Raw genomic sequence first — 21,232 nt, forward strand, 5'->3', positions numbered from 1 at the left:
GAGACGCGTTCTGTCTCCTAGAGATGAACGTACTTTGGTGCGAAAAGTGCATATCAATCCCAGAACAACAGCAAATGACCTTGTGAAGATGCTGGAGGAAACCGGTACAAAAGTATCTATTTCCACAGTAAAACAAGTCCTATATCGACATAACCTGAAAGGCCGCTCAGCAAGGAAGAAGCCACTGCTCCAAAACTGCCAGAAAAAAGCCAGACTACAGTTTGCAACTGCACATGGGGACAAAGATCATACTTTTTGGAGAAATGTCCTCTGGTCTGATGAAACAAAAATAGAACTGTTTGGCCATAATGACCATCGTTATGTTTGGAGGAAAAAGGGGGATGTTCGCAAGCCGAAGAACACCATCCCAACCGTGAAGCACCGGAGTGGCAGCATCATGTTGTGGGGGTGCTTTGCTGCAGGAGAACTGTGCACTTCACAAAATAGATGGCATCACAGGCAGGAAAATTATGTGGATATATTGAAGCAACATCTCAAGACATCAGTCAGGAAGTTAAATCTTGGTCGCAAATGGGTCTCCAAATGGACAATGACCCCAAGCATACTTCCAAAGTTGTGGCAAAATGGCTTAAGGACAACAAAGTCAAGGTATTGGAGTGGCCATCACAAAGCCTTGACCTCAATCCTATAGAATATTTGTGGGCAGAACTGAAAAAGCATGTGCGAGCAAGGCCTACAAACCTGACTGTTACACCAGCTCTGTCAGGAGGAATGGGCCAAAATTCACCCAACTTATTGTGGGAAGCTTGTGGAAGGCTAACCTAAATGTTTGACCCAAGTTAAACAATTTAAAGGCAATGCTACCAAATATTAATTGAGTGTATGTAAACTTCTGACCCACTGGGAATGTGATGATAGAAATAAAAGCTGAAATGAATCATTCTGACATTGCACATTCTTAAAATAAAGTGGTGATCCTAACTGACCTAAGACAGGGATTTTTTACTAGGATTAAATGTCATGAATTGTGAAAAACTGAGTTTAAATGTATTTGGCTAGGTGTATGGAAACTTCCGACTTCAACTGTATATGTACACCACCGTTTAAAAGTTCGGGGTCACTTAGAAATGTCCTTGTTTTTGAATGAAAAGCACATTTTTTGTCGATTAAAATAACATAAAATTGATCAGAAATACAGTGTAGACATTGTTAATGTTGTAAATGACTATTGTAGCTGGAAATGGCAGATTTGAGAAAAAAAAAGGAATATCTACATAGGCGTACAGAGGCCCATTATCAGCAACCATCACTCCTGTGATCCAATGGCACGTTGTGTTAGCTAATCCAAGTTTATCATTTTAAAAGGCTAATTGATCATTAGAAAACCCTTTTGCAATTATGTTAGCACAGCTGAAAACTGTTGTTCTGATTAAAGAAGCAATAAAACTGGCCTTTAGACTAGTTGAGTATTTTGAGCATCAGCATTTGTTGGTTCGATTACAGGCTCAAAATGGCCAGAAACAAATAACTTTCTTCTGAAACTCATCAGTCTATTCTTGTTCTGAGAAATTAAGGCTTTTTTCATGTGAGAAATTGCCAAGATCTACAACGCTGTGTACTACTCCCTTCACAGAACAGCGCAAGCTGGCTCTAACCCGAATAGAAAGAGGATTGGGAGGCCTAGGTGCACAACTGAGCAAGAGGACAAGTACATTAGAGGGTCTAGTTTGAGAAACAGATTCCTCACAAGTCCTCAACTGGCAGCTTCATTAAATAGTACACGCAAAATACCAGTCTCAATGTCAACAGTGAAGAGGGCGACTCCGGGATGCTGGCCTTCTAGGCAGAGTTGCAAAGAAAAATCCATATCTCAGACTGGCCAATAAAAATAAAAGATTAAGATGGGAAAGAAGAACAATGACACTGGACAGAGGAACTCTGCCTAGAAGGCCAGCATCCTGGAGTAACTTCTTCACTGTGATGTAAGTAAGCATTTCACTGCTACACCTGTTACTTATGAACCATGTGACAAATAACATTTTATTTTGATGTGATTAACAACAAGTGGCAGAAAATGTACATTTTTAGTATCCACAGATACATTACCATCAAGGACACAGTCAATCACAGTCAATTGGCCACTTCAGGTGGACTGATACTCTAATCTAGAATAATTTTGTAAAATATACACATCATATAAATATAATGACCTAAAATAGTCAATAATATAAAAATGTGATGTACAATGTTGTATCAGGTCACACTGCAACTGTACCACATCCATACACGCTTGAATCCAGCCAATCAAATCCACATCCCACCATCCACCGAAGGGCAGTGTGTGATCATATCCAGCCCCCGTAGCGCAGCTTGTTTGGCAGTAGACGCGGCTGAGGAAATCAGGGGCTATGGAGGCCAGGGACTGGATCTCAGCTTTCACCTTGCTTCGTTGCATCATTCCATCTGCAACAAAGGACAAAACATGTCTTAAAGATGTGCAAGAGGAAGATTTTATTTATTTATTTTATTTTATTTAACCTTTATTTAACCAGAGTAGGCAAATTGAGAACACGTTCTCATTTACAATTGCGACCTGGCCAAGATAAAGCAAGCAGTTCGACACATACAACAACACATAGTTACACATGGAGTAAAACAAACATATAGTCAATGATACAGTGAAAAAAATAAGTCTATATACAATGTGAGCAAGTGAGGTGAGATAAGGGAGGTGAAGGCAAACAAATATATGATATAATAAATAAAATATAAAAAAGCCATGGTGGCGAAGTAAATACAACACAGAAGTAAAATAAAAACTAAAAAACCTGGAATGGTTGGTTTGCAGTGGAAGAAGCGCAAAGTAGAGAGAGAATAATGGGTGCAAAGGAGCAAAATAAATAAATAAATACAGTAGGTAAAGAGGTAGTTGTTTGGGCTAAATTATAGATGGGCTATAGTACAGGTGCAGTAATCTATGAGCTGCTCTGACAGCTGGTGCTTAAAGCAAGTGAGGGAGATAAGTGTTTCCAGTTTCAGAGATTTTTGTAGTTCGTTCCAGTCATTGCAGCAGAGAACTGGAAGGAGAGGCGGCCAAAGGAAGAATTGGTTTTGGGGTGACCAGAGAGATATACCTGCTGGAGCGCGTGCTACAGGTAGGTGTTGCTATGGTGACCAGCGAGCTGAGATAAGGGGGAACTTTACCTAGCAGGGTCTTGTAGATGACCTGGAACCAGTGGGTTGGCGACGAGTATGAAGCGAGGGCCAGCCAACGAGAGTGTACAGGTCGCCAGTGGTGGGTAGTATATGGGGCTTTGGTGACAAAACGGATGGCACTGTGATAGACTGCATCCAATTTATTGAGTAGGGTTTTGGAGGCTATTTTGTAAATGACATCACCGAAGTCGAGGATTGTAGGATGGTCAGTTTTACAAGGGTATGTTTGGCAGCATGAGTGAAGGATGCTTTGTTGCGGAATAGGAAGCCAATTCTAGATTTAACTTTGGATTGGAGATGTTTGATGTGAGTCTGGAAGGAGAGTTTACAGTCTAACCAGACACCTAGGTATTTTGTAGTTTGTCCACATATTCTAAGTCAGAGCGTCCAGAGTAGTGATGGTGGACAGGCGGGCAGGTGCAGGCAGCGATCGGTTGAAGAGCATGCATTTAGTTTTACTTGTATTTAAGAGCAATTGGAGCCACGGAAGGAGAGTTGTATGGAATTGAAGCTCGCCTGGAGGGTTGTTAACACAGTGTCAAAAGAAGGGCCAGAAGTATACAGAATAGAGTGTCGTCTGCGTAGAGGTGGATCAGAGAATCACCAGCAGCAAGAGCGACATCATTGATGTATACAGAGAAGAGAGTCGGTCCAAGAATTGAACCTGTGGCACCCCCATGGAGACTGCCAGAGGCCCGGACAAACAGACCCTCCGATTTGAAACACTGAACTCGATCAGCAGAGAAGTAGTTGGTGAACCAGGCGAGGCAATCATTAGAGAAAACCAAGGCGTCGAGTCTGCCGATGAGGATGTGGTGATTGACAAGTCAAAAGCCTTGGCCAAGTCAATGAATACGGCTGCACAGTATTGTTCCTATCGATGGCGGTTAAGATATCGTTTATGACCTTTAGCGTGGCTGAGGTGCACCCATGACCAGCTCTGAAACCAGATTGCATAGCGGAGAAGGTATGGTGGGATTCGAAATGGTCGGTAATCTGTTTGTTGACTTGGCTTTCGAAGACCTTAGAAAGGCAGGGTAGGATAGATATAGGTCTGTAGCTGTTAGGGTCAAGAGTGTCCCCCCTTTGAAGAGGGGGATAACCGCAGCTGCTTTCCAATCTTTGGGAATCTCAGACGACACGAAAGAGAGGTTGAAAAGGCTAGTAATAGGGGTGGCAACAATTTCAGCAGATAGTTTTAGAAAGAAAGGGTCCAGATTATCTAGCCCGGCTGATTTGTAAGGGTCCAGATTTTGCAGCTCTTTTAGAACATCAGCTGACTGTATTTGGGAGAAAGAGAAATGGGAAGGCTTGGGCGAGTAGCAGAGGGGAGGGCAGTGCTGTTGTCCGGGGTAGGGGTAGCCAGGTGGAAAGCATGGCCAGCCGTAGAAAAATGCTTATTGAAATTCTCAATTATAGTGGATTTGTCGGTGGTGACAAGTTGTTTCCTATCTTCAGAGCAGTTGGAAGCTGGGAGGAGGTGTTCTTATTCTCCATGGACTTTACAGTGTCCCAGAACTTTTTTTGAATTTGTGTTGCAGGAAGCAAATTTCTGCTTGAAAAAGCTAGCCTTGGCTTTTCTAACTGCCTGTGATATTGGTTTCTAGCTTCCCTGAAAAGTTGCATATCACGGGGGCTGTTCGATGCTAATGCAGAACGCCATAGGATGTTTTTCTGTTGGTTAAGGGCAGTCAGGTCAGGAGAGAACCAAGGGCTATATCTGTTCCTGGTTTCTAAATTTCTTGAAATGGGGCATGCTTATTCAAGATGGTGAGGAAGGCATTTTAAAAAAAATGTCCAGGCATCCTCTACTGACGGGATGAGTCAATATCCTTCCAGGATACCTCGGCCAGGTCGATTAGAAAGGCCTGCTCGCTGAAGTGTTCAGGGAGCGTTTGACAGTGATGAGTGGAGGTCGTTTGACCGCTGACCCATTACGGATGCAGGCAATGAGGCAGTGATCGCTGAGATCTTGGTTGAAAACAGCAGAGGTGTATTTGGAGCAAGTTTGTTAGGATGATATCTATGAGGGTACCCGTGTTTACGGAATTGGGTGGTACCTGGTAGGTCATTGATAATTTGTGTGAGATTGAGGGCATCAAGCTTAGATTGTAGGGTGGCTGGGGTGTTAAGCATGTTCAAATTTAGGTCGCCTAGCAGCACGAGCTCTGAAGATAGATGGGGGCAATCAGTTAACATATAGTGTCCAGAGCACAGCTGGGGGCAGAGGGTGGTCTTAAGCAGGCGGCAACGGTGAGAGACTTGTTTTTTAGAGAGGTGGATTTTTAAAAGTAGAAGTTCAAATTGTTTGGGAACAGACCTGGATAGTATAAAACAGAAAACTCTGCAGGCAACTTTGCAGTAGATTGCAACACCGCCCCCTTTGGCCGTTCTATCTTGTCTGAAAATCTTGTAGTTGGGGATGAAAAATGTCAGAATTTTTGGTGGTCTTTCTAAGCCAGGATTCAGACACGGCTAAAACATCCGGGTTGGCAGAGTGTGCTAAAGCAGTGAACAAAACAAACTTAGGGAGGAGGCTTCTAATGTTAACATGCATGAAGCCAAGGCTATTACTGTACAGAAGTCATCAAAAGAGAAGCGCCTGGGGAAATAGGAGTGGAGCTAGGTACTGCAGGCGGCTGGATTCACCTCTACATCACCAGAGGAACAGAGGAGGAGTAGGATAAGGTACGGCTAAAAGCTATGAGAATTGGTTGTCTAGAAACTTCTAGAGCAGAGAGTAAAAGGAAGTTTCTGGGGGCGATAAAATAGCTTAAAGGAATAATGTACAGACAAAGGTATGGTAGGATGTGAAACAGTGGAGGTAAACCTAGGTATTGAGTGATGATTGAGAGAGATATTGTCTCTAGAAACATCATTGAAACCAGGTGATGTCATTGCATATGTGGGTGGTGGAACTGAGAGGTTGGATATGTATAGTGAGCAGGGCTAGAGGCTCTACAGTGAAATAAGCCAATAAACACTAACCAGAACAGCAATGGACAAGGCATATTTACATTAAGGAGAGGCATGCTTAATCGAGTGATCAAAAAGGGTCCAGTGAGTAGAGGTTGGTTGGGGTCACGGCGATCCAGACAGCTGGCCGGGTAGATGGCTATCGGGAGCAAGATAGCATAGGATGGAGGTCTATTTGTAGATACCTCGTGCTTCCGTCGGTAGGTAGTGGGGTTCCGTGTGGTAGAGGGGATCAATCCAAATTGGCAAAATAATATAGTGACCCAAGAAAAAAAAAGAAAAAAAATAATAATAATGATAATTGTCCGATAACTTATTCAGATAGCAGCCGATAAGACAGCTAACGATTAGCGGGCCCCAGATGAGCGTTCAGGTAACGTCGGACGGAGGTGCCAGTTGGATAACTCCCTCGGGCAGATAACGTCGGCAGTCAGTCGTGAAGGCCCGGTGGGGCTCCGTATCTGCGGCAACAACAAACAAAAAAAAACGGGTCCGGATAGGTGACTGTAGCCCAGGAATGGCTGATGGAACTCCTCAGCTGGCTAGCTCCGGAATGATTTGATGTTGCTCCGGGATCGACGTAAGCCAATAGTCACACGGTTTGCAGCTAGCTAGCTGCGAATCAAGGTGCAAATGTCCAGAGCCTGCGGCTGAAATCCGGGGAAACTGATGCAGAAAAAAAGTCCCGGAATGCTCCGGTCCGAGTCGCGTTGCACAAAAGTGCCGGTAGATTATCGAGCTAAAGGAATAGCTGATGACCACAAAACGTGGGCAGCTGAAACACCAACGCTAGCCAGCAAACCGGCTAATTTCTGGGCAGCTACAGATTAGCTTCTGGCTAGCTATCGGATAGCTTCTGGTTAGCTTTCTGGCTAGCTTCTGAATTAGCCCCTGGCTAGCTTCCACGGTGGATTTTCAGATTTGAGGTAAATAATACTTTTTTGTAATTGGTGAAGCGGGTTGCAGGAAAGCTTTTGCAGGAAAGCTTTTGTAGTTGAGTTCTTGGATAATAAAATATATGCGAAGAAAGGTGTAAATATATATATATATACAGGACACGACAATACGAAACAGAAATGACGTCTGAACTGCTAAGCCATCTTGGAACAAAGATGAGCAAACAGAGTTCATCCTGGACCACCAGGTGTGATCTTATCTACCACAGAACAAAAATATAAATAAAACATGTAAAGTGTTTCATAAGCTGAAATAAAAAATCCTAGACATTTTCCATACGCATAAAAAGCTTATTTCTCTCAAATGCTGGGCACAAATTTGTTTACATTGCTATTAGTGAGCATTTTTCCTTAACCAAGATAATCCATCCACCTGACAGGTGTGGCATAGAATGAAGCTGATTAAACAGCATGATCATTACGCAGGTGCACCTTGTGCTGGGGTCAATAAAAGGCCACTTTAAAATGTGCAGTTTTGTCACACAACACAATGCCACAGATGTGTGCAATTGGCATAGTGACTGCAGGAATGTCCACCAGACCTGTTGCCAGATAATTTAATGGTAATTTCTCTACCATAAACTGCCTCCAACGTCGTTTTAGAGAATTTAGCAGTACTTCCAACCGGCCTCACAACCGCAGACTACATGTAACCACGCCAGCCCACGACCTCCACATCCGGTTTCTTCACCTACGGGATAGTCTGAGGAGGGGTGTGCTGAGTATTTCTGTCTGTAATAAAGCCCTTTTGTGGAGAAAAACACATTCTGATTGGCTGGGCCTAGCTTCCCAGTGGGTGGGCCTGGCAGCCAAGTGGATGGGCCTGGCTGCCAAGTGGATGGGCCTATGCCCTCCAAGGCCCACCCATGGCTGCACCCCTTCCCAGTCAAGTGAAATCCATAGATGAGGGGCTAATTCGTTTATTTCAAGTGACTGATTTCCTTATATGAACTGTAACTTTGTAAAATCTTTGAAGTTTATATTTTTGTTCAGTATATTTCACAACATCTGTCTTGAAGTATCCCAAATACCAGGGAGCTGACAGCTCTCTCAAACACATTCCACTGTGCTGTGTCACACCTGCAAAATGGCACAATTGTAGTAAAAACAAACTCAAGAGAACACTACCTAGTCTTATAAAACAGGAGTGAAGGACTACAAGCATATAGTTTCTTCAGAGGAGGGTAATGGAGACTAGGGACATGTTTACTAAACAGACCAACCCACATTGCATTCAACCATTCCCTGAATGGTTTGAGAGGTGGGAATACAAACTGGGCGAAGCACACATTATCTTCTAAAACTTTCCTCTCCCTTATCTCTAATAACAGACTGACTGCAGTCTCTGCATCTGTCCTCGTGCTCCTATACCTTAGTGCTGCTTTTGATACCATCGATCACCACAATCTTTTGGAGAGATTGGAAACCCAAATTGGTCTACACACACAAGTTCTGGCCTGGTTTAGATCTTATCTGTCGGAAAGATATCAGTTTGTCTCTGTAGATGGTTTGTCCTCTGACAAATCAACTGTAAATTTCGGTGTTCCTCAAGGCTCCGTTTTAAGACCACTATTGTTTTCACTATATATTTTAATTCTTGGTGATGTAATTTGGAAACATAATGTTAACTTTCACTGCTATGCGGACGACACACAGCTGTACATTTCGATGAAACATGGTGAAGCCCCACAATTGCCCTCCCTGGAAGCCTGTGTTTCAGACATGAGGAAGTGGATGGAGGCATATGTTCTACTTTTAAACTCAGACAAAACAGAGATGCTAGTTCTAGGTCCCAAGAAACAAAGAGATCTTCTGTTGAATCTGACAATTTAAGCTTGGTGGTTGGTTGTACAGTCGCCTAAAAAAAAAAACTGTGAAGGACCTCGGCGTTATTGACCCTGATCTCTCTTTTGACGAACATATCAATACTGTTTCAAAGACAGCTTTTTTCCATCTACGTAACATTGCAAAAATCAGAAACTTTCTGTCCAAAAATGATACAGAAATATTAATCCATGCTTTTGTCACTTCTAGGTTAGACTACTGCAATGCTCTACTTTCCGAGTACACTGATAAAGCACTAAATAAACTTCAGTTAGTGCTAAACAAGGCTGCTAGAATCTTGACTAGAACCAAAAAAATTGATCATATTACTCCAGTGCTAGCCTCTCTACACTGGCTTCCTGTTAAGGCTAGGGCTGATTTCAAGGTTTTACTGCTAACCTACAAAGCATTACATGGGCTTGCTCCTACCTATCTTTCTGATTTGGTCCTGCCGTACATACCTACACGTACACTACGGTCACAAGACGCAGGCCAACTTACTGTCCCTAGAATTTCTAAGCAAACAGCTGGAGGCAGTACTTTCTCCTATAGAGCTCAATTTTTATGGAATGGTCTGCCTATCCATGTGAGAGATGCAGACTCAGTCTCAACCTTTAAGTCTTTATTGAAAACTCATCTCTTCAGTAGGTCCTATGATTGAGTAAGGTCTGGCCCGGGAGTGTGAAGGTAAAACGGAAAGACACTGGAGCAACGAACCGCCCTTGCTGTCTCTGCCTGGCTGGTTAACTTCTCTCCACTGGGATTCTCTGCCTCAAACCCTATTACAGGGGCTGAGTCACTGGCTTACTGGTGCTCTTCCACGCCGTCCCTAGGAGGGGTGCGTCACTTGAGTGGGTTTAGTCTCTGACGTGATCTTCCTGTCCGGGATGGCGCCCCCCCTGGGTTCGTGCCGTGGGGGAGATCTTCGTGGGCTATACTCGGCCTTGTTGTCACGTCCGTCGTAAGGAGGAGACCAAGCCGCAGCGTGATAAGCGTACATTCTTCTTTATTTAAACGAATGAACACTGAACAAAATGAACAAAACAAACCGTGAAGCTAATATGGCTAGTGCAGACAGTCAACTAAACATAGAATAAGAACCCACAAATACCCAAGGGAAAATGGCAACCTAAATATGATCCCCAATCAGAGACAACGATAAACAGCTGCCTCTGATTGGGAACCAATTCAGGCCACTATAGACCTACATATGCCTAGACTTACAAACACCCCATGACATACAAAAACCCTAGACAATACAAAACAAGCATACCCACCCTCGTCACACCCTGACCTAACCAAAATAATAAAGAAAACATAGATAACTAAGGTCAGGGTGTGACACTTGTCTCAGGATAGTAAGTTGGTGGTTGAAGATATCCCTCAAGTGGTGTGGGGGCTGTGCCTTGGCAAAGTGGGTGGGGTTATATCCTGCCTGTTTGGCCTTGTCCGGGGGTATCGTCAGACGGGGCCAGTGTCTCCCGACCCCGCCTGTCTCAGCTTCCAGTATTTATGCTGCAATAGTTTATGTGTCGGGGGGCTAGGGTCAGTTTGTTATATGTGGAGTATTTCTCCTGCCTTATCCGGTGTCCTGTGTGCATTTAAGTATGCTCTCTCTAATTCTCTCTCTTCTCTCTCTCTCGGAGGACCTGAGCCCTACGACCATGCCTCAGGACTACCTGGCATGATGACTCCTTGCTGTCCCCAGTCCACCTGGCTGTGCTGCTGCTCCAGTTTCAACTGTTCTGCCTGCGGCTATGGAACCCTGACCTGTTCACCGGACATGCTACCTTGTCCCAGACCTGCTGTTTTCAACTCTCTAGAGAAGCAGGAGCGGTAGAGATACTCTGAATGATCGGCTATGAAAACTGGCTACCCTTCATAGCCTGGTTCCTCTCTAGGTTTCTTCCTAGGTTCATGCCTTTCTAGGGAGTTTTGCCTAGCCATCGTGCTTCTACACCTGCATTGCTTGCTGTTTGGGGTTTTAGGCTAGGTTTCTGTACAGCACTCTGTGACATCAGCTGATGTAAGAAGGGCTTTATAAATACATTTGATTGACTGAACACATTCTGTTCTTTAACTTTCTTCTCCCTTATCTCTAATAACAGACTGACTGCACATATTCTGCCTTTCCATATTTGTATTGTATGTAAACCACTCATAAATGGTAGCCCTCCCCCCTCTGACCTCTTTCTGCCAGGCAGGTTGGCAGGCCAGGTAGGGTCTCTTCAGCAGGCTGGTCAGTTTATTCTGGTCTCTCTGTGTGAGGGGGATCAGAGCATCCTCAGGTACTCTCAATCTAAAGTACAGAAGGGTTATGATCAGTACAGTTTTCAATTCAGTTCGTTCAAGACATGAACAGTCATATTATGAGACATACAAAAATATCTTAACTGTAAATAGCTTTGGATGATGGTCTTCTGAATGACCATATTAAGATAGAAATAATCATTCAGTTGCTACAACTGAAACAAAGGAAATATCCTGACAAAGTTACGGCTCTCTCCATTTCTGTCCAAACTGTATAAAATGTGGATGCTTTTGATTATGCCCTGTACAGTTAAGAGTCTTAGGAGGAGCAGGCTTGCAGACTACAATTAAACTTGACTTATGTCAAAACCCCCTTTTCAGGCTAAGACTGCTCTAGCTSACATATACTTAAAACTCAATATACACTCCAAAACAGCTCCTCAGGGAGAGAGAAACAAGCGAAGGCAACAGCAACAGAAACCAAAACAAACAATCTCCAAATCCCCAGAATATAATCCCAATTAGAGGTAGGAAGGAGGAAGTAGCGAGTGGTTGTCTCCAAACCTCTGGAGGTCAGAGGGGAGGAGGCCTAGCCACATAACGCTGGGGACGGTCAGACTGTGGGCCTGAAATGACATGGCCTGAGGGGAAAGATAGACACACAGAAACACGTGAATACACAACCAGACAGATCGACAGGTTGACAAACTGTTCATAAAACACACATATGTGAATACATACAACCATATACAGTTCCTTGCAAAACTATTCATCCCCCTTGGTCGTTTTTCCWATTTTGTTGCATTACAACCTGTAATTTAAATTGATTTATATTTGGATTTCATGTAATGGACATACACAAAATAATTCAAACTGGTGAAGTGAAATGAAAAAAAGAACTTGTTTCAAAAAAWWAWWTWAAAAACTAAACGGAAAAGTGGTGCGTGCATATGTATTCACCCCCTTTGCTATGAAGCCCCTAAATAAGATCTGGTGCAACCAATTACCTTCAGAAGTCACATAATTAGTTAAATATAGTCAACCTGTGTGCAATCTAAATGTCACATGATCTGTTGCATGATCTCTCTTTATATATACACCTGTTTTGAAAGGCCCCAGAGTCTGCAACACCACTAAGCAAGGGGCACCACTAAGCAAGGGGCACCACCAAGCAAGCGGCACCATGAAGACCAAGGGGCTCTCCAAACAGGTCAGGAACAAAGTTGTGGAGAAGTACAGATCAGGGTTGGGTTATAAAAAAATATCAGAAATGTTGAACATCCCACGGAGCACCATTAAATCCATTATAAAAAAATTGAAAGAATATGGCACCACAACAAACCTGCCAAGAGAGGGCCGCCCACCAAAACTCACGGACCAGGCAAAGGGGGCATTAATCAGAGAGGCAACAAAGACACCAAAGATAACCCTGAAGGAGCTGCAAAGCTCCACAGGGAAGATTGGAGTATCTGTCCATAGGACCACTTTAAGCCTTACAATCCACAGAGCTGGGCTTTACAGAAGAGTGGACAGAAAACAGTGTTTTGGTGTTTGCCAAAAGGCATGTGGGAGACTCCCCAAACATATGGAAGAAGGTACTCTGGTCAGATGAGACTAAAATTGAACCTTTTGGCCATCAGGGAAAACGCTATGTCTGGCGCAAACCCAACACCTCTGATCACCCCGAGAACAACATCCCCATTTTTTATCAGCAGGGACTGGGAAACTGGTCAGAATTGAAGGAATGATGGATGGCACTAAATACAGGGAAATTCTTGAGGGAAACCTGTTTCAGTCTRCCAGAGATTTGAGACTGGGACGGAGGTTCACCTTCCAGCAGGACAATGACCCTAAGCATACTGCTAAAGCAACACTCGAGTGGTTTAACGGGAAACATTTAAATGTCTTGGAATGGCCTAGTCAAAGACCAGGCCTTAATCCAATTGAGAATCTGTGGTATGACTTAAAGATTGCTGTACACCAGCGGAACCAATCCAACTTGAAGGAGCTGGAGCAGTTTTGCCTTGAAGAATGGGCAAAAATCCCAGTGGCTAGATGTGCCAAGCTTATAGAGACATACCCCAAGAGACTTGCAGCCGTAATTGACTTTGGGGGGGTGAATAGTTATGCACGCTCAAGTTCAGTTTTTTTGTCTTATTTCTTGTTTGTTTCACAAGAAAAAATATTTTGCATCTTCAAAGTGGTAGGCATGTTATGTAAATCAAATGATACAACCCCCAAAACATCCATGTTAATTCCAGGTTGTAAGGCAACAAAAATAGGAAAAATGCCAAGGGGGTGAATACTTTTGCAAGCCACTGACATGCATATCGTACATAAAATCACACACACATTCAGACACACAAGTCCACCTGGGGTATAATCATATAAACCAGAAACACACATGATCATAAATGCACTCACATACAAAAACCTCACACAAATGAGATCCCACGCAATCACTTTACTTTTACCCTTCATGTCACTTCAAATGCTCAGATATAGTTGACTGCTCCCTTTTTTCAACTTAAGAGACCAGAATAATTACATATTTCTTGCACCGAGACACTGCACAAGCCACGTTGGATAATGTACAGAAATACACAGGCATGGCAGGACTCACCACTGATCCGTACTTGTAGATGCACATGATCTCAATGCCTGGGAAAATGAGAGAAAGACAAAAAGAGACACGATACAATCACCACCATACCAGAGCAATTATCCTCTGAGATATGTAGCTAAGGGGACAGAGAACAAAGTAAAGTGTTACACATGCGACTCGCAATGTGATGTGAGGAGAGCGGAGGGGGGCAGAGAGGTGCTGTATGGAGAGGGACAGTCAGTGTCAGTGAGTCCAGGGGCCCCAGTGTGATGATTCCACTGGGCTAGAACACACCAACACAATTCCCATTCTAACCACCCTGACACATCAGAGAGGCCTGTTGGCTGAGCAGGACACGCAACCCCTGTGTGTGTGTGTGTGTCTTTGATAGGATAAAAGAGTGGAGAGTATTACCGTAAGGGTCAGCATCCACCAGAGCAAATATAGGGATGCGCAGGGTGTCCCAAAGCTTTCTCACCATCAGCCTGCTGTTCACATCCGGGACACCTTTACCCTGACACAAACACATAACAGATTTATAATAAGTCATATGATTAACACATTACATTTAAAGCAATAGCTCAAAATAAAACCATAAGTAGGACATACTGTGATCATGATGCAAGGAGATAACTTGGTGCAAAAGTCATCATCGAGCAGTTTCTGGAAGGTGGCGTCCTTCTCCACTATCAAAACAAACTTAGCAGATGACACAATGTCTGGAGAACAGGTCAAGGTGAACACAAACATGACTGATGGACTCTTCCTCACCAATAGATAAGAGTGGGAGGTGTTAGTTAAAAGAGGAAGGAAGTCTTACAAGCTCTTTACAATATTGCTGAAATAGCTGACATGATTATAAAGGATACTCCTGATCCCGCCAACATTAGAAGAGACTGGAGTAGCCTGAGAACACAATTAAGAGACACAATTATCAACATAGCAAGTTACTGTTAGCTTTCAAACAACAACAAAAATATAATGATAAATGAATCTAGCTGTTTGGGTGTCAGTTGATTTATGCAACCCACAAACAGTAGATAGAATACAAGTAAACAGTTTGAGTTTTTMGGGTTTTCTGAACAATTATTCTATAGACCGAGTGATTAGTTCATTGGTTGAACCTGGAGATTGTGGCCAGAAAGAGGTGAACACAGGATTTATTAAGTTTGGCTGAGACTAGAGACCTCTGTTATGTCATTGAAATGGGAGAGGTTTAGCACTGTTAAACATTCATGGCGAATGATGATACTGTATATTGTAACATTATAGGTATCTAACCCCTGAACAAGGCAGTTAACCCACTGTTCCCCGGGCACGGAAGACGTGGATGTCGATTAAGGTAGCCCCCCGCACCTCTCTGATTCAGAAGGGTTGGGTTAAATGCGGAAGACACATTTCAGTTGTACAACTGACTAGGTAACCCCCTTTCCCTTTCCCTGACATTATATGCATATTCAACAGGCATATGACCATACTGTGACGATGCTGAGATGTTGGGGGAATGTATTTAGTGTTAGTGGGACTTACAGTGGAGTTGGAGTGGCAGTCCACCTTGGTGCTGTCCTCCTCCAGGTAACAAAGATCACCTGAGATGAGGCCCTTGGACGTAGCTAGCTGGAGACCGTTAATAAACACACACACACACACGTGCACACACAAACGACAATGCTTTTGAGTCAAGTTGAATTTCATTGCTCTTTGATCATGGAAATAATGGAAAATACATACACAGTTGCTTCCTGTACGAGGCAGAAAATAGGCTAAAAATATGAAAATAACTGAGTGCTTTCATGTGTTAGCCCTGAACTAATCATAACATGTCGTATCAAAAGGTATTTCCAAATGTTTTAGTATGATTTTATTCAATATCAGGCCATTGTTGCCTCCTCTTGAACTGAAATTGTACTCTCACAAACGCACACACACACTCACATACTATATACACACCACATGTAGTCTTCTGCGTGGAACCTTGAGCATGCAGGAGATGTCATCCACAATGGAATCGACAGTCCTCTGTGAACCAAAAAGCTGTGTGTCGTTGTAATAGATGTCCCTGTGCAAACAAGAGAACTACTTCTCAAAGTACTGGTGTTAAGGCAAGAATGTATTTTTTTATGCGTTGGCTATCTGACAAGACATTACCTTTTTGTGGCATATACGTTGCTCTGCACAAGTTTGTAGATGGTGGATAGAACCTTGAGAATGTGCCCTGCATAGAAAACCCAGTTAAACATCTGTATTATAGGCTACCAGTATATTGTAATATACCAGTACAGTCTAGAAAACCATTCAATCAATCCCCTATGATATCTGATGATAGGTCATTTCATCATCAAAGTAGTTAATTCAGGATTTTCTTTAGGATGGATAATGAAATCCATAGTGAATAAAACTGATCCAGGAAAGCTTCTCTGACCATAATATTTCTGTCTGTCAGCAGCATAAGACATACCATGTCGTTGCAGTTTTTGCAATTAGTTCATGTAAGCCCAGAGAGGATAAGAATGAAAGCCACATAAAGTAGGGCTGATTAAATTCCTTAGAGTAGTTTAAAGTTTGTGAATTTAAATAATGTAACTTTTTCTGTGCACGGCTGAGGGAGGGGGGGGGTGAGAGGGAGGGGGGGGGGGGGGGGGGGGGGGCAGTGGTGTGTCTTTCTTCTCACCAAATTTAGTGACAGACGAGGAACAGTTGCTCCGAACTGTGGTGACAGAACTTCCAGTAGTCATTTGAAGGCCAACGGCTTTGTCAAAACTCAAAGTTGGGAATGAAGACAAAAAAAGTATTAATTATTTACAAAATCTGAACATTTGGTCTCCTATCTTTGATCAGCTTTGTAAAGGAGCCCGCTACCTTTATCTTTAAGAATCACAAACCCTGGGGGATACCTGTGATAGGCCTCCCCCATACCTCGACTGCATTTCCTCTGTGAAACCTTTGCCTCCCTATCTGTGGGATTCTCACATTTGAAAGGGCCGAGCCAGAATGTGCTTTAAGCTGTCAGGAGGTTTGATGTAGACTCAACCAGACAGTTCACTTTATTCTAAGCATGAAATCTCCACAGCCTGTGCACATTAAAGACCTCCACAAACTGCCAGATTTGTGTGTGTGTTTGTATGTGTAGCTGGTGCTTTTTAAATATTTAAACTGATATTTAAACTATTAAATATCAAACTGACACCTATTCAGTCAGGAAGTTATTTCAGCTTCAAGGATTACGGTTCCAAACTTTAGGTGATTCTATTGACACAATTTCCACCCCACCAATCCCTTTTGACTTCTTAGCTCTCTTACACATTCAGATAGAATGAGAGATCAAAGAACTAAAGGATTTCCTCCAAATGCATTTAACAGCAATTTAGACCACTTGCAGAACCTGATTTATCAAATTGAGTGCAAAGTTCAGTTTACARAACATGACCACTTATTTCAAATGTAACTTTACTAGGTTATTCTGTATTTACATAACATAAATAAGACATCTGTTTTACATGTTTATCTTGCTAAAGGTCAAACAGAGTGAGTATGGCCCAAAAGCTTGCCATTATAGTAACAAAGTGAGTGGCTTACCTTACATTGGCCCAGCTGGATCGGTTGGGTAGGACCAAAACTGGCGCTTCATCTTTGGACAGACTGGTGACTATCTCTAGAATCACCTTTTCAATGAGGATTAAAACTTCCTGGCTGCACATAAGAAATTACCAAATAAACCTTGGTGATAGGTTTAACTAGTAGTAGCCAGTAACTAATGGGAAAATCGGTGGACCACAAATTCAAAACTGATTCAAACAATCCTATCATTTTTTCATAAGCCTAACCACGTTAAAATGTATCCTTTAAAGTTTCAACTCAATTATGAAAATAAAGACTACGGCATAGTAAAAACTACAAGCACAAGGRAAGTCAGTTAAGAACAAATTCGTATTTACAAAGACGGCCTAGTGGGCTAACAAGTGCCTTGTTCAGAAGGACAGATTTTTACCTTGTCAACTCGGGTAATCTAGCAACCTTTCGATTACTGGCCCAACGCTCTAACCACTAGGCTACTTGCCGTCCACCTTGATATTGTCTAGATTATAATAAAATGTGTATATGTAACCTAATAGCCTAGGCTATGGGCCCTGGCCCACACCAGCCTTATCAAACTGTGCTGTAGATAGACCTAGCCTAGGCAATGATATCACATCCGCAAGGGTTGTCTGTGAATCACACGGTGTAGAAAGAAAAATATGCCTAAATTACCTGCTGACTTCCTCATGGCTGTGTTGAGGTTCCATCATCATATCAACATTTTCCAACAACTCAAGGCCGAAATTCTCAATTTCAACGAACTGTTCAGACATGTTTGATTCCATTCGTGTGGAGGGATTTACAACGGAATTAAATTAATATGAATAGGGCGTCCGTACATGTATATGTTAACCGAGAGCAAACTCGCGCGTGGAATAATGTTGTTTGGCGCGAAATCAAATCCACACACAAGGGGTGTGTTCGTAAATTCAATCTAGAGTGCCAGAGTGTGATCGGAGTATGCTCTGGGCGTTCGTAAATTCAGAGCATAGTCAGATTGTCCGTTCATCAATTCAGAGCGTTTCGCTCTCGGGGCGTTCCGAGCGCACACTGGACGGTCTGGCCAGTGAGTAGGGTTGATCCGAGCGTTCTGAACCACAACCGCAGTCATGCACCCAAGCTGACTGGCTAACGTTGGCTAGCTTGCTAGCTACTTCCAGACACGAACGAGAGAATAGCTCACTCTGACCTCACTCGCCAGAGCGAATTTACGAACGCACCCAAGATTGGCGGGGTATGTGAGCTGCTCAAAGACTACACACAAGACATGTTCAGAGAGTAGGCTCAAGATCATGATAACTAACCRCCTTTCGTAGCATGTGTGGTAAAATGGGTCAGTACTCAGTAGGCCTACAATGTTCAACAGTTAAGAGTAAGATTATACTGATGCACCGGGCTATGGCCCGCAGTCAAGTGATCATTTAGAAGAAAAAAAAATAAACCAGCCTCCTATTCATTTTTCACTCTGTATAACCCTAAAGCTAGGGCCGAGATGCGTTGGTTTTACGTTTAAAAATAAAGAATCACTTATATGATCATCAACTTCCACTGTCCTTCAAGAGTTGAATGTCCTATACACTTCTGTTTGCTCATCCATTTATTCATGCAACTTGGTTGGAGACCAAAGAGAGCGAACGAGGTAGCAGCAGTCTTCCCTTCCGTGGAGTGAGTAACCTAAATGCACCCTTTTGTTCTTATGGTAGGGTAAAGTGGAACAATGTCCAGAACAATGTCCAATTGTGACACAAAACAGCTATGTTTGGTAAAAATTTGGTAGCCTATGTGGATGATGGTCATGCTTAGGGAAACGAACTATGAAGGGAAATAAGTGGCTACAGTTTACACTTTTTTTGTTAATTAACTTGATGCACGGATCCCTTTAGTGGGATCATTTTCATCAACAACCGCTGAATTGCAGAGCGCCAAATTCCCCAAAAATTGCAAAAATAAATTATATTCATGAAATCACAAGTGCAATATAGCAAAACACAGTTTAGCTTGTTGTTAATCCACCTGTCGTGTCAGATTTTGAAAATATGCTTTACAGCGAAAGCAATCCAAGCATTTGTGTGAGTTTATCGATTACTAGACAAAACATTACGAACACCTAGCAGCAATATAGATTGGTCACAAAGTCAGAAAAGCAATAAAATTCATCGCTTACCTTTGATGATCTTCGGATGTTTGCATTCACGAGACTCCCAGTTACACAATAAATGTTCCTTTTGTTCGATAAAGATTATTTTTATATCAAAAAAACTCAATTTGTTTGGCGCATTATGTTCAGTATTCCACAGCCTTAGGCAGGTCAGCAAGGGTTGACGAAAATTCCAAATAGTATCCGTAGAGTTCGTAGAAACATGTCAAATGTTTTTAATAATCAATCCTCAGGTTGTTTTTAACATAAATAATCGATAATATTTCAACCGGACGGTAAACTATTCAATAACAGAGATAAAGAAAATGTCGAGCTACATCTTTCACGCGCATTAACTAATGGAAGTACATTCCGCTATCCACTGACGCGATTTGATAAATCTCGTTCATTTTTCAGAATAAAAGCTTGAAACTATGTCTAAAGACTGTTCACACCCTGAGGAAGCCATAGGAAAAGGAATCTGGTTGATATCCCTTTAAATGGACGAAAGGTAGTCAATGGAACAGTGATTTATCAAAATAAAAGGCACTTCTGGGTTGGATTTCCTCAGGTTTTCACCTGCAAAATCAGTTCTGTTATACTCACAGACAATATTTTGACAGTTTTGGAAACTTTAGAGTGTTTTCTATCCTACTCTGTATATGCATATTCTAGCATCTGGACCTGAGAAATAGGCAGRTTACATTGGGAACATTATTTTTCCAAACATAAAAATTCTGCCCCCTAGCTTCAAGAGGTTTTAAAGCTGCAATATGTAACATTTTGGGCGACCCCACCAAATTCACATAGAAATGTGAGTTATAGATCTGTCATTCTCATTGAAGCAAGTCTAAGAAGCGTTAGGTCTGTTCTATGTCCGCTATTTCTATGCTTCCCATTCTTAAGTAAAAATATTTTGTCACAGCTGTTTAGATGGTACAATGATTCTATAKACTGTACACAGAGTATACCAAACATTAGGAACACCTGGTTTTCATTCCAGGTGAAAGCTATGATCCTTTATTGATGTCACGTGTTAAATCCACTTCCATCAGTTTAGAGGGAAGTGGCACCTGAAACCCCACCTGACACCTGAAACCCCACCTCTTTAAGGAATACCTAGGATAGGATNGCCGAATACAACAGGTGTAGACCTTACAGTGAAATGCTTACTTACATGCCTTAACCAACAATGCAGTTTTAAGAAAATACCTATAAAAAAAAGTAAGAGATAAAGAATAACAAATGATTAAAGAGTAGCAGTAAATAACAATAGTGGGGCAATATACAGGTGGTACCGGTACAGAGTCAATGTGCGGGGAACCGGTGTCAATGTAATTGAGGTAATATGTAGGCAGGACAAAGGCCCCCCCCCCTTAAAAGAGTTAGATGCACTATTGTAAAGTGGTTGTTCCACTGGATATCATAAGGTGAATGCACCAATTTGTAAGTCGCTCTGGATAAGAGCATCTGCTAAATGACTTAAATGTAAATGTAAATGTAGATGAAGGGGACAAGACAAGTTAGAGAATTATTTTTAAACCTTGAGAAAATTGAGATATGGATTGTGTATGTGTGCCATTCACAGGGTGAATGTGCAAGACAAAAGATTTTAGTGCCTTTGAACAGGTTATGGTAGTAGATGCCAGGTGCACCGGTTTGAGTGTGTCAAGAACTGCAATGCTGCTGGGTTTTTCACACTCAACAGTTTCCCATGTGTATCAAGAATGG

The 21,232-nt window shown here is 42.4% G+C and overlaps 1 protein-coding gene across 1 annotated transcript; it reads right to left on the bottom strand.

Annotated features, from left to right (window-relative positions):
• Nucleotides 1-1,993: 1,993 nt before the first annotated feature.
• On the bottom strand, nucleotides 1,994-18,531 carry spo11 (SPO11 initiator of meiotic double stranded breaks). The gene is given in 15 exon segments (XM_024005332.2): nucleotides 1,994-2,341; nucleotides 2,344-2,424; nucleotides 9,051-9,063; nucleotides 11,121-11,232; nucleotides 11,748-11,824; nucleotides 13,807-13,844; nucleotides 14,203-14,302; nucleotides 14,398-14,507; nucleotides 14,658-14,694; nucleotides 15,319-15,405; nucleotides 15,739-15,847; nucleotides 15,937-16,003; nucleotides 16,460-16,548; nucleotides 17,365-17,478; nucleotides 18,037-18,531. Coding segments are annotated over 15 exon segments (1,182 nt in total). The 5' UTR covers nucleotides 18,150-18,531; the 3' UTR covers nucleotides 1,994-2,306.
• Nucleotides 18,532-21,232: the final 2,701 nt, after the last annotated feature.

The sequence above is a fragment of the Salvelinus sp. IW2-2015 genome, linkage group LG17, assembly GCF_002910315.2.
Source record: "Salvelinus sp. IW2-2015 linkage group LG17, ASM291031v2, whole genome shotgun sequence".
Lineage (NCBI taxonomy): Eukaryota > Metazoa > Chordata > Actinopteri > Salmoniformes > Salmonidae > Salvelinus > Salvelinus sp. IW2-2015.